Source organism: Sinohyriopsis cumingii, chromosome 16 (genome assembly GCF_028554795.1).
Source record: "Sinohyriopsis cumingii isolate HCF-2022 chromosome 16, ASM2855479v2, whole genome shotgun sequence".
Classification (NCBI taxonomy): Eukaryota; Metazoa; Mollusca; class Bivalvia; order Unionida; family Unionidae; genus Sinohyriopsis; species Sinohyriopsis cumingii.
Genome location: NC_142976.1, coordinates 3,129,058 through 3,143,012, shown reverse-complemented (window position 1 = coordinate 3,143,012; position 13,955 = coordinate 3,129,058). Strand labels below are relative to the sequence as shown.

At 35.9% G+C, this 13,955-nt stretch overlaps 1 protein-coding gene across 1 annotated transcript in view; it reads left to right on the top strand.

The window, feature by feature from the left end:
- LOC149779832 (FACT complex subunit SPT16-like) overlaps positions 1–13,955 on the top strand; it is an 88,660-nt gene that overhangs the window by 14,720 nt on the left and 59,985 nt on the right. The window contains exons 3-5 of the mRNA XM_089936502.1: positions 2,140–2,304; positions 5,070–5,129; positions 7,637–7,729. Coding sequence (XP_089792628.1) covers positions 2,140–2,304; positions 5,070–5,129; positions 7,637–7,729 — 318 coding nt within the window. The remainder of the gene's footprint in view (positions 1–2,139; positions 2,305–5,069; positions 5,130–7,636; positions 7,730–13,955) is intronic.

Below are 13,955 nucleotides of genomic sequence, written 5' to 3'. Positions count from 1 at the left end.
TGCAGAACATAAGCTGTTACAAATTGAATACGACAGATTTCTATCTTTTTCTCAGTTGTCTTTTGCAGTGGAGTAGATTTGCTCATGGATAAGTACTTAGGAAACTTGAACTTACCCATGCCAACTTGGGATTGTCCCAGAAGTCAGGCAAGTGGATTTGTAAAACCCTGCCGTAACACATTGACCCCTGAAGGCTTTTGTCATTTTTGCCTGAAATTCCAGTAGGAAACACATTTTGAAAGCTATTTCTGAATACATCCTAAGACATCGACTTCCAGGTGATATTCCTATAACCTAATGCCTAGATGTGTTAGAAACATTGTTTTTAAAAGGCTATTTGGCTCGTGCATGAGCAGAGGGGTAAAAGTTGGAGTTCTTTTTTGTGTGCTTAACGGACCCATTATTTTCGTATCGAGACCACTGTTTATTCCAAATGCCCATCTTATCCTATTGTTTGCAAAAGTTCATCTGTCTGTTTGCAGTTCATACTGGTCTGCCTTAGATCTGAGACCAAAACGTCTAAAATCCGGACACAAAAACGGATTTGGACCATACACAAATTTTGGGTGGAAAAGAATCTGGTCCAAAAAATGAGGTTTTTCCCTCTGTATTTTGTAGTGCAACTAGAACTTACAGATTATTTAGTATCATTGTAGAGCTACATCTGTCTACCTTTCTATAATACCACCCACTTTAGTGTATCATGCATGACCTTGATGCTACAGAGCTCAGCAGTAGACTACTACCTCCTGCCACTTTAACTCGTCGCCATTTGTTAATGTGTCAAGACTGTTTTCCTGCTTTCCTTAGTGTCGGTGCGGAGAAGGACTGATCTTCATGTTTTCTCAGGGCAAAAGGGTTCTCTATGGTTCAATAGGAATTATGATTTGGTTTCTCTTCTTTGTCTTCCCGATTTTCTGCCATACAATTGGCTCCCTTAAGATTTTATTTTGCTTCTTTAAAAGGGAGAGGGGAGGGGAGGACAAGTGTCTTCCTACCTCATGAGGGTTTCTCCAATATTTTGGCAGCTACCATTTCCAGGTTCAAGACTTTTGCTCCCTCACAGGGAGTGACACATTTTTGTATTAAAGCTCATGAAGTCAAAGCTATTGCTACGTCTAAGGCCTATTTGAATTTCATCCTTTTGGATGATGTGAGAGGTTCTGTCTGATGATTTCTTACTTCCTTCTCCTTTTACCTTTTATCTTTGGCACATCAGAGCAAAGGGATTTTTTTCTTCTTCCACTGAGCCCTATAGTGAGAAAGAACATCTGGTCTACGGTATCAGTCTACCACCTTACATTATTGAACACTTCTGTTAAAAAGGTAAAGTACATTACTTTTCTTTAACAGCTTTGTTGATGCCATCAACATCCCTCCCAAGTGGAAAATTCAGCAGTGTTTTAAAGGTATCAGGTATTGTGTTACTGTTATTAAAATGTTGGGGGGGGGGGTATGTAAACATAATTTTAATGATGTAAAACTTAACTACTACTATTGCAAAAAATTTCCTCTTCCAAGCCAAGTCTGATGTTCTGTACCCCAAATCCACATTGAAAGTGGATGGTATTTCATATGTTCACTGATTAGTGGATCTGACTGGGATCATATTCGTTTCGATTCTGGCCCAGCAGTATTAATTGGAGGAGGGAGTAATTAGCTTGGATTGGGTACTAAGAGTCTTCACAAAGAAAACCGATGCAATAGTAGCAGGTAAATATTACATAATTAAAATTAGTTTTTTTTTTTCCCCCGCCCCCCCCTTACTAAACTTTGTACATACTAATATATAGAACAGAACCCTTGATCACAGCCAGGAAGGGGGGTGGGGTGAGCATATATTAGAAATCATTGTGATTTCCCATTACATGGAACTAGGAACCTGTTAATATAATGATTACTTTGACATGCACGTCCAACTGTTAAGACCCTAGACTAACTGTAGCAGTTGATTCTGCTGCCCTTTTTATTTCAGTTCCATTTGATTCCACCCACTTCACACTTAGAATATAGTTTCAGTGTGCATTCAACTTTATTTTGCAATAGAATTGCCCTTGTTATTGAAGCTTTAGGGCGGGTGTCTCATTTTTGCACATGCTAGACTTCGTAGTATTAAATGATTTATTGTCGTATTTTCAGACCTGGTTGTTTGGATATGAACTGACTGACACTGTTATGGTTTTCTGTGACAAGTCTGTCAATATTCTTGCCAGCAAGAAGAAGATAGATTTTTTAAAACAAGTCGAGTCTTCTAAAGAAAATGATCATGGATTTCCACCAATCAGACTCCTGACACGTGACAAGGTTTGTAGTCCAGTATGATTTTCGGAATATTAAAGGATGCATGTTAACACATTATTAGACAAGTCTATCGTAAATACCAATCGTCATTTTAAAAAATTATGATGTAACTTGTCATTGATGTTTCAGTGTTAAAAGAGTCGCACACAGATATTTTGCAAAATTAAATAATTTTAAAATGTTCTGTTTTCAGAGGGGATGTTTTGTTTTATGCTGCATAAGCAGACGTCTCGGAAATGCTTAATCATGTCTATTTGGATGCATTTTTTCCCTCCAGGTTGAAGAAAATCACTTATGCAGGATTCATTCATATGCAAGCAATAGCTGGGTGGCATATTCAAAGGCTTGCCAGTCCTGCTTCAACCACCTGCTGAATGGAAAAATGTTGATCGATTGATCATTTTAGCTGTACTGATATTTACAGTGATAGAATTCAGTGGCTGAAAGACCCCCCCCCCACACACACACACACACATATACACATGTGCATGCTTTCATTAAAAGAACATGATGCAATAGCTGGGCAGCAAGTTCAAACATTGAGTGGTGGGAAAATGTGCTGACATTTACCATGACCAAAAGACCCAGAGATGTACGTGTGGTCATTATAAGAGTATATCGGATGAACTATTTTAGCTTTCATTATTGTGTTCGTTTGAGTATAGGTGATTAAGTAGTGCATGTGATTCAAAATCAAGACACATGCCGTTTACAAATTTGGATAAGTATTTTGGGTTAAACAGCAAATTGACGAAAATTGAAATGAGATTTATAAGAGCATTAAAATTGATAGAACTCATAGTTTGGATGGAACACTAGTCAGGTGTAAGAAAGTACAAGATGCCTGGCTTAGTGTTTGGACTCACAAAATTCAGTCTCAGTCTGATGGATAAACAAGAGCTATATGTCAGTGGTGTAAAGAATTTGTGAAGTCACAAGTCAGTCTGCTTGTATTTACTCCTAAAATCTTATGCCAAATTTGCGAATGCTCTGGTGGCCTAGTGGTTAGAACATGCGACTCGGATGCGGGAGGTCGTGGGTTCGATCCCCGGTCGAGTCATACCAGAGACTTACAAAAATGGTACTAACAGCTGCCTTGCTTGGCGCTCAGCATTAAGAGGTTAGTGTTAGGACTGGTTGGCTTGGTGTTAGGATAATGTGACTGGGTGGGACATCATTGTTCATGCCTTTGGCATGATGCCCCAGTGCTGACCTTCACTATAAACTGACACATTGCAGACATCTTAGCGATATGACTGAAAAATTGTTAAAGCTACGTTAAAAATCCAAATCACCTAACATCACATGCCAAATTTACCAATCTAATTGATATTACAAATATATATTCCTTATAGCAATTCTGCATTCTCAAAGTTGATCACTTGTCACAACTGTTACTTAATTTGGAATTAAGATTAGTGTGAACCTAACATATCACCATATCACTACTTTATGCTATTCTCAGGGAGCCATGGTTGTTTAGTTGGAATAACATTTGATTGATAATCCAGTGGTCACACTGTCTCATTTTGGCCTTGGGAAAGGCACTTGGCTCCATTTCCACAGCATGATATAACCAATAATGTAAAACAAACATATATCCCTGTTTATATTAGCAGTGTGTCATTCGCTATAAAGTGTACTCAAGACTCTTTCCTAGATCAGTTGGTCATTCCATTGTAAAGACATTTGCCTGGACAACTGCATATCTCATCAGGTCATTTTATAGTAAAGACACTCCTGGACAACTTCATCTCAATATTGGGTCATTCTATAGTAAAGATGCTTGCCTGGACAATTGCATATTACAAGTGTGTCATTCTAAATAAAGTGCAATAAAGACACTTGCCTGGACAGTTGCAAATTATCAATGTGTTGTTTTAAATGAAGTACACTAAATACACTTGCCTGGATGACTGCATATCATCAGTGGGTCATTCCATGCTAAAGCCAATTGCCTGGACAATTGCATATGTCCATTATGTCATTCAATACAAAGTACACTAAAGACACTTTCCTGGACAACTGCATCTTATTATTGGGTCATTCCATAGTAAAGATGCTTGCCTGGATAATTGCATATTAGCAGTGGGTCAAAGGGCACTATAGACACTTGCCTGGACAACTCATGTCTGTGGCATGATGCCCCAGTGCTAGATATCACTATAAACTGCAACACTGCAGACATCGTAGCGATATGTCTGAAAAATTGTTAAAGCCACGTTAAAAATCCAAATCACACACACACTCACACATGCTATTGACCTTCAGATGTGAATAATACATTTGGTTGTGGATTTAGAAAAATCATTTCCTTCAACAAAATAGGAGGGGAGCAAAAGTCAACAGAAGGTTCCTGTGGTAAAGTACAAGTATGAAAATTGAGATGAAGAAAAAAAGAATTTTACATAGACTTTAAGCTATTGACCAAATAGTGTTCATTTGGTGATCCTAGCTATATGCTGGCAAATGTGACTGAACCCAATGACATTTGTTATTCCGTCATCTCTACATTGATTGTTTAGTGAGTCCTTGCTAACCAAACTTGGACACTTCAGCTTCTATTACGAGTTCATCTTGTGCAAAAAAAAATTTTTTTTTTAAATTTCCGGATTTTTTCAGTAGTGACTGGGCAGTTTTTAGTTTGCTTACAAATTTTGCAGTAAACTTTCTTATATAAAAGATGTTAATATGCTGATATGTCATTGGAGCATAATTGATAGGTATGTTATGTTTATACTTAGATTCATTTTTTTATCTGTTTTCAGGGAGACAAAGACAAGGCAAATTTCCAGAAGTTAATAGAGGCCATCAAAAAAAGCAAAAAAGTATGTCTTTCGAAAGAAGTTGTAGGCTTTAGAATTGTTACAAATAGTTCCAGAGTAACCAGTCTGGGAAGCACACAGATAAAGATCTCTCTTTAGTCCACAGCTGTAGTACCACAGATGCATTAATAAATTATTCTAAATAGTGCCCTGTTGCGGAGGGTTCAGGGGTATAACTTCAAAAATTGGTTTTGGTCATCTGTATATTTGGCATATTATGTTATTGTTTTACTCTTGTCCATCGTTACATTCAGAATATTTTATTTCAGTTTTTCAGTGGGTTATTCTGTGAATGTGTTGAAGATTTTGTGTGCATTTTGATACATACTCTATTAAACATTCTAATTTACAGTGGGACCCCGCTAAAAAGCGCTCCGTTATAATGTGAATTCGGATATAACGTGGTCGTAGCATGGCTCCCGAAATTTTATATCCATGTATTTTTCTTGTGCAAAAAAAAAATCTTAAAAAGTACGGGAAAAAACGGAAAAAGTTGCTTATTATTTTGGGATAGAGACCGCGTATGAATAAAAAATGCAAGACGATCGTGGCTTGGCTCCTGAAATTTTATATGTATTTTTCTCGTACACGAAAAAGTACTTTTTCTTTCTTCTTAAAAGTAGGAAGAAGAAATAAATGCATAGAAAGTTTGTTCTGGGGTCGCGTAGGTCTTCGCCAATGTCGCAAACTTGGATTGTTTTTCTTATTGGCTGCAAAACATACCATGTGGCTTTTTGTATTTGTTGGCAACATTGTTGGCTGTTTAAACTTTTATATACAACCATTGGTTTGGAGTGCAGAAATTCAGAGGCCCCATGAAAGGAAGCCGCAAACTGGATATAAAATGCACTGAAATTTATCTATTGTTACATAAACAAATTCTTTGTCTATACTGACAAACCATCTAAACAGTGCATTGTTATATCATAATCTGCTTATCCTGACATCTAGCACGAGTTCTGTATGTTGTGAAATATCCGCTTTTTTGTTGTTGACATTTCTGGTAACAGAGATAAACTGGACGAGGCATTCTCTCGTAAACTGTCTTTCGTCGGATTTTCAGCCGCTCGCTAGTAATTAATATATTTACAAAGGCGCATTTGTGTGTGGATGGTAAGTAAAATTCCTCTTCTTTTCACTCAGAATAAAATCCTTCAGAACACTCACGTTTTCTGTAATAATCCATGTCGTCAGAACACCTGCGTCTCTATCTTCCATTGACCCTTTCTTAATTTTCAGATGCATGCATAGAAGGCAGCATCACGCTGCTACCACAAATGTAAAAGAAAAATTAAAAAATTCTTATTGGTTTATTCAGTAGGCATGGAGGGACAGTAACTAGAATAGTCTAAACGACGGCCAATTCCTTTTAAAAATGTATCCAGATAAAACAGTTTGCTAAAATTTCAAGGGAAACAGATTACCTTTGAAGCACCGACTGTTATGAAAACGTACTCGGCAAATGGAAAAAATCCCCGTCTCAATCATACAATACAATTATTTGATGTTGCCACCACAATAAGAAATGGGCATTCGTTTGGTTCTCCAAAGATGTTCTTTAGTGGTGACTTCAAAAGTGCATGCAGCCTTCATCAAAGAAAGCCGACTACAATCTTTCAATAACAGCAAAGAAGTTTTCTTCAAAGGAAGTCAGTACCAAACTTAAATAAAAGTGATGGAATCTGATGGATTTTTGCATTTTCCAACGTGACTGGAACACTTTATCTGTGCTGTGAAAGTTTCCTTTTTGTAGGGAAAAAGTTTATGCCAACAGCAGCTTAAAAAGCAAACTAACTTTTACCGACTTCAAACGTACTTCAAAGTAAATGTGCTTCGTCATTCGTTACGTGATTGTGCTATGTTTTTCCACTGAATTCAGACCAATATGACCTGTTACAAAATTAATGAATATTTTAAAGCTGTTTATGCTTATTTTCGATGGAATCACTTGTATTGTGGATTCAATGTATATGATGAGGTTCGCAGGTGAGTACACTGCATTGATATTCTGATCATGCTATACATTAGACAGTTATATATAAACAGTCTTCACGTATATGTACCAGTTCATGGTTCTCTAAATAAAGTATGATGTCTTCTCTCATTTCACTACAGGTGTATTTCTCGTTTAATATGCATTAATTTAAGATAGCAACTGTGTCGACGAAGCACTTATTTTACCGCCCGCATGTATTACCCCCCCCCCCATTTTTTTTTTTTGGCGGGGGGTACATTTTCTTCAGCTAAATGAGTTGGTTGCATATAACACGGTTTGGTTCATAACACGGTCGGATTCTATGGCTCCCAACTACCGTGTTATAGCGGGGTCCCACTGTACTTAAGAGAAGAATGATACTAGCTACAAATTGTCCTAATAAGAAGTAGCTACAAATTATATTAGGATGTTTAAAAATAAGTTGCTACATTCATGTGTAAAGAAGACCTGATGAATAATACATTTCTTGCACTTTTAACTTACCTGCATTAAATTCTTGACATTGTTCTTTCAGGGAAAAACAGTTGGTGAATTTTCAAAGGACAAATTTCCAGGGGAATTTATGGATATATTCCGAGCTGCTATTAAATCAGGAAACTTTGAGAAGGTAACCCTTAAATTCATCCAATAACAAGTGCATATTTATTAAGTTCATTCCATTAAATAAAAATTCATCAGATGACAAGACCATACTTGTTAAGCCCAGTCCATAAAAACTAAAAACAGGCCAAGCTACCGATACACGGTAAAAAGTCATGAGAAATGATTTTTAAAAAATTCCCAACTGTGAAAAGTTATTGAATTTTGCAAATGTTAATGAAAGTCGGGGAAAAACCAGGAATTTTCCGCCAACACTTGACGCCAGAAACAATTATGTAATTGAGTCATAACTGAACTGTTTGTGAGTTAAATTTACCAAGTTTTGACCAAAATATTCGGAGATTGCAGAATGGATCATTTAGGTGCTTGCCATAAACACATTTGTCGAGCCAATCCAAACATTTCAGTGTATTAGATTCGGCTAGTATACTGGATGTTGCAGACAGCTCGATATCAGCATCCTTTCTTAAATGTAAAATTGAAAGCCAGTCTATCATCACGAGAAGCCAACATGGTGTCAGCAAAGCAGTGTCGCTTACCAGATGTCCTAGCAAACTTAAATGTTGTTACATCTTGTCATATCTGCTTGAAATCGAAATGAAAATTTTATATTTTCTGAGAAATTTTACTTCGTTGTCTTTAATATTCTGAAAGATGAGATGAAACTATGGCGTTGATGAAATTTGACCTGGTAATCACGATTTGCACTGCTAGGCCTAATCGCACAAGTACACAAATTTTGCAACCCGCATGTTCGTGACATCATAGATCCTGTAGTCGCATGATATCAATAATAACCCGTTTCAGATGCTGTAGAAAAAAATTAAATGAAAGTCATATACTATTTCTAATAATAAAGAACACAAAACAAACAAAAAAATTCTTTATATATTTATTCTGAAAACAACTACACTGGGTTTGTTGTATCATGTGACTAACAGGTTTGACATATGCTTGATGAATATGACTCTCCAGATTGCGGCTATGGAAACAAGTCTCTGGACATTGTTCTCAAAATAAATATGTTGAGAATTATTTGTTCTTTCTGGTTTTTACAAAAGGTATCCAACTTTCATTTAATATATTTGAATTTTCGTACAACAACATTAAAAAGGTGTTTGCTGTTAATATCACATGACTATTGGATCTCCGATGTCGAAGTCAGTTGACTAATAATGTTAATGGCGAATACTGGGTAAAGTTTCATCTATGCTGTAGTTTTGTCTAGTCTGTCATCGAATTAAAGACATAACGAATACTTTTCATTTCTGAGAAATAAATAATGTTTTCTATTGATTTCATGCAGGTATGATTCAATGTAACATCGATTAAGTTTGCTAGGCCCATTGTTAAGCTATTCCCATATGCCGTTATCGCACTGTGGCGGCAGATTCCAATTTTTTTTTATAGTATAGTATAGCAATTTATCTGACCTCACATTCCAACCTAGATATCCGAATGGGAAAAATGTGTTGGGAATATTCAGAGTAAACCCGAATAAGAAAAAAGGACTGACATTCGTTTTAAATTATATTTGTAGTCCAGAATGTTGAATCTCTGAGCTGAACTTTGGTGCTAAACCTTTACACTGTGACATGTAGCTTGAAGCATTGGTTTCAAATATTGTTTAGGTCGCGGGAGAAATGGGGGATTTGTTGTTGTAGGGTTTAACCCCATTTTTCAGCACAAGATAGGCTATACATGGCGGCCAGTATTAATGGTGGAGGAAGAACCTGGAAAGAACCACCAACGCACTTTCTCACATAACCACATTAGCTGAATCCGAGACTCGAACCGAAGCAGACAGAGATGATATGGCTGTGATCTGTAACAGTGAGCGCTTTAGACCACTCAGCCCAACACCACACCACACACACACACACCCCGAAATGGGGGATTGATATTCCTTGGGTTGAATATTACAAAACAATACAAGTTCCTGTGAGTATCTATACAAGACTGGTTTATCACTCTACAAGTAACCCTTTTTGTAAATGGTTTTTTTAAATCACGGATTTTACCAAATTGTCTTAAGGAGTTGAGGTTGTTTTATTGAGACAGATTAATTCAGGGTTTACACCTTTTTTTTTCAAGATAAGTTTCTAATACTTTCCATTTAATCTTTTTTTTTCTTCATACTGTGATAGGAAATGTTTATTTTGTATAACACGCATATATATAGACTTACCTTGATTTACAACAGGTATTCTGATCTATTTAAAATTAAATGTTTGAAAGGAAACAAGTAATTTATGTTCATTATGTTGTTCCCCCATACCAACGTAATGCAGGTCAGCCAAGTATTCTGTACATTGAAATTATTTATATGCCACTTTACACAGTAATCAAACTTGTTTCATATGATACATTTTGTGGTTTAGTGCATCACATTCTTTTCTGACTTAGATGTTCTGGCAGTCCCGAAAAAGAAACATCTTTCATTTAAATTTTAAAAAATGCATGTTTTATAAGCAAAAATGTTCTTTAATTCCATTCAGTAATGGTCATATGTGAACCTTGAAAAAAATGAATTTCATCCTGGAAATGACCTGGAAATTTATCTTTAAAAAAGTGTGGCAACCATGAAAAAGAAAATAGCCTCTAAAGAAAATCCAGATTAACCCACTGCATCTTGAAACCTGTATACAAAGTTGTGCTTAGCCATGGATAATTAATGTATTTCAATGCCCTAGAAGCCCATTTAAAATATAGGGGCCTTTCTTTAAGAGCAGAAGAGTTAAAAGGATATTATTGTTGGCTTATGCCTGAATTTCATTGAAATTCAGCTATGTGAAAACGTGCTGCTGCTTTGTTCCTGTTACACAACATCTGGTTTTGATAGATGATCTCTTCAATACATTATTAAATCCTGAAAAACAGCAGTGCTAATATATAGTTGAAATGATTGTAGGCTTAAAGCCCCAATGCCAATGTTTGCCATTGATTTCACCATTCTTCCAGTCCTACTAAAAGTTTGTTACATAAGCTATCTGACATAATCAAGATGTTAGGTTTAATGATGGTCACATATTCAGTTTAGAACTAAGAGCTGCCACCCCTAAATCAGTCGACAAAGTCGCTAGTAATTTTTTGGGAATGATAGTGATGTGATGCATTCTACAAATTCTGTTAGTGACTAAGTGAATAACAACATCCACACGTGGTGCACAAATTGATCCAAGAGGGAATGAATAGAGGCAAACTCACTTTTTTTAAGCGGATTTGAGAACAAAGGCATACATTAGATTAAAAAAAGGACTCGGGTGTATATTAGTGATCAGCTGGAATACTGTGAAGCATGAACTTGGGCTGAAGACGGTGTGACAGAGTGTGGTGTTGACTTGCATTTACAACAGCTTTTGACTGAAATTGTTTGATCGCCGATCAACATTGAATTACTTCATACACATTTCAAGGGAAAAATTATATGGCTTGTGATGAAACATTGATATTCTCTAGTTTTAATGGAACTCTTCTATGTTTAGGACCAATATCTTTCAAGATTCAGTATTATTCAGATGATTCGGCATATACCTTTTGCATGTGATAGTGCCATTGGGGCTTTCTTGTGAAAACTGAAAGGGACAACAACTTAATACCTTACAAATCCACACAATAACCACATGTTGTTGTTACATGGTACGTCAGTGCTACATACCTGCTGCATCATCATAGAATACTTTGCCAGAAAAATACAAAGGATGTGACGTTTTGTTGTGTTCTGTGATAGCTCAGTCTGCTACCAGCAGATGTAAATGGCATTTCAAAAAATAACCATGAGAGATGATTTTATAGGTTTGTTTTATATAATCTTAAAAGGTGAGTTGTCAGTTTGCACATGAAAGGTTATGTCTTTGCACTTTATAATTGATATTAATTTAATAATTTTTTTCTGTCTGTGGTGACTCTCCCCCCCCCCCAGTATAAAGCCCCTTCTTATGCTGCTTCCTTTCTCATAATGAGGTTACAACTGTGGATTCTTTTAAATTGTTTGGATTTTGTTTTATCATTGCTATGTTATAACCATCATCTGGCATTTAGAATTGTTATTCACAACTTATTTTCGAAACCTTGATCAGTTTGCCCATGATGATAAACAGAGCATCATGACTTTCAGCAGAATTTGGCCAGATTTGTTGACAGAATGAAGGTTTTTAAAATGTTATTCCATTGATACTGATCTGCCATCAAACATGGCCACAATGACAAAAAATAGAACAAGTTGTTGTAAACTGCTCATCAGAATTTGAGCAGATTCGACAGTGTCCTGGCATTGAGAACTTTCATATTTGCCTCAGATATGGCCAGCATTACTTAATGAATAAAAACTTTCAACTACTGCATCTCAAAAACCTTTAGAACTTTACCAGATTTAACAGAAAGGTTTTTTTAATTGAAGGCTTTTTACAAATTATATCAATCTGCCATCAGTTATTGTTGGGTAGTAAAAATAGTTAAAACCTTAAAATGACTTTTCTCAAACACTGGTCATAAGAATAGGAACACAGAAAGCATCCTGGCATAAAGAGCTTTCAGATTTATTAAAAATGATGACAATTCGCCATGAAATATACCACTGTTAACTAAGAAATAGAAGAGTCTTCAAACACATTCTTACAAAACCACTGAACAGAATGTAACCAAATTTGATCAGAAGCATTCAGGTTTTAAAGCAGTCCAAAGTTGACAAATTTATATAGATGATGATAAACCAACATTATTTTTATTTTTAAAAATATAAAAACTTTTTAGGAACTTTATCTCAAACACTGATCAGAATTTGATCAAAGTTGTCCAAAGGCAGCCTGCCATAGACGGATTTTAATTTGTTATATATAAAATATGGTTACTTGCTAATATTAAAAGAACCTTTAATAAATCGCTTACTAAATTTGACTGAATCAGATTTATCCAAATGATGCCATCAGATAGGGTCACTGTTTCAAAAAATAGGAAAACATGCACATCATTATCTTAAAAAATGACTCAGAAAAATGTGACAAGACTTTTAAATATTTGTCAAATGATGTTGATGTGCCATCAGATATGGATGAAGATGCAAAGACTTCAAAAGGAAAATTTCATAACATAAATTCAGTAGGAAGAAAATAGCACCCTACTGACCCTCATTTCTTGATTGACTGTTCTTGCAGGGTTCGTATGCACCTTGGTTATCCTTGGGTTTTAAATCCTTTTTCATCTCTCTGAATATCCTTGACTATAACAATGTTGACTGCATCTTTGAATAAGTGCAAATTTTGTGAAAATTAGAACAAAATAAGATAATTTAACCATTTGTTTATGCATTTATTTGCTTTATTGTTCAAACCTTTTAGTGGACAGCAAGTGAATGTCTCATCTTCTAATTGCATGTGAATGGTCTCTCTTATACAACATCCGGGATTATTTTGATTTCTTTTATTTCATAAAGGGTGTACCAGATGTTAATCAGTTCTTTGAAGTAAATAAAACAAATCAGATGATAATTGATGAGCCAACTTCAACTTTCACTTTGTCTGTCCCGGAAACTCAAATACATCAGAACTCATAGATTCCATTAATGTTTTCAACCTCAAACAGTTAACCAACCCACCCATAAACATGGTCACATTTTAGACTGGATTCTTCATAGACCTGATGATAACATTCTACGGTCCTCCCTGGTATCCCATGACCTTGCATCAGATCACCTCTGCATTATACATAGCTGCCAACCCTCATGAATTTGGTGTGAATTTCACGACTTTTTTAGCGATTCACGGATTCACGCCGTAAGCCAAAAATTCACGAATTTTCCAATCCTCAATTATTTTAAATCTTTAATAAAATAACCGATTTTCCGTTAAGCTCTAGTCGTGATATTCGCAGTTGCCAAAACAGTCCGGTACTGCTGATCACGATATTAGATCTACAGCCGATTAGTACAGTTGGCCCGGTAGCAAGCATTTTAGCCTCTTTTAATCTATATGTATAAGAGTAGTTTTACAAATGCTTTTGAGAGAAACTGGGGCTTAACCGGAAATTTGCTCCGCGCATGCGTCAAAACACTGATTTGAGTTACCGTTCAGCCTCGCATGTAAGATTTTGAAAATGTCTTCACCACAAGGAAAAAGAAATGTATTACTCAAAAAGTGAAGTTTAATTTGGAATATATCAAAAATTGGCCGTGCATTCTGCCATTAAACATTGATATTCATTCATGCTTTTTTCGCTCAGTGTGTCATCGCAGAGAC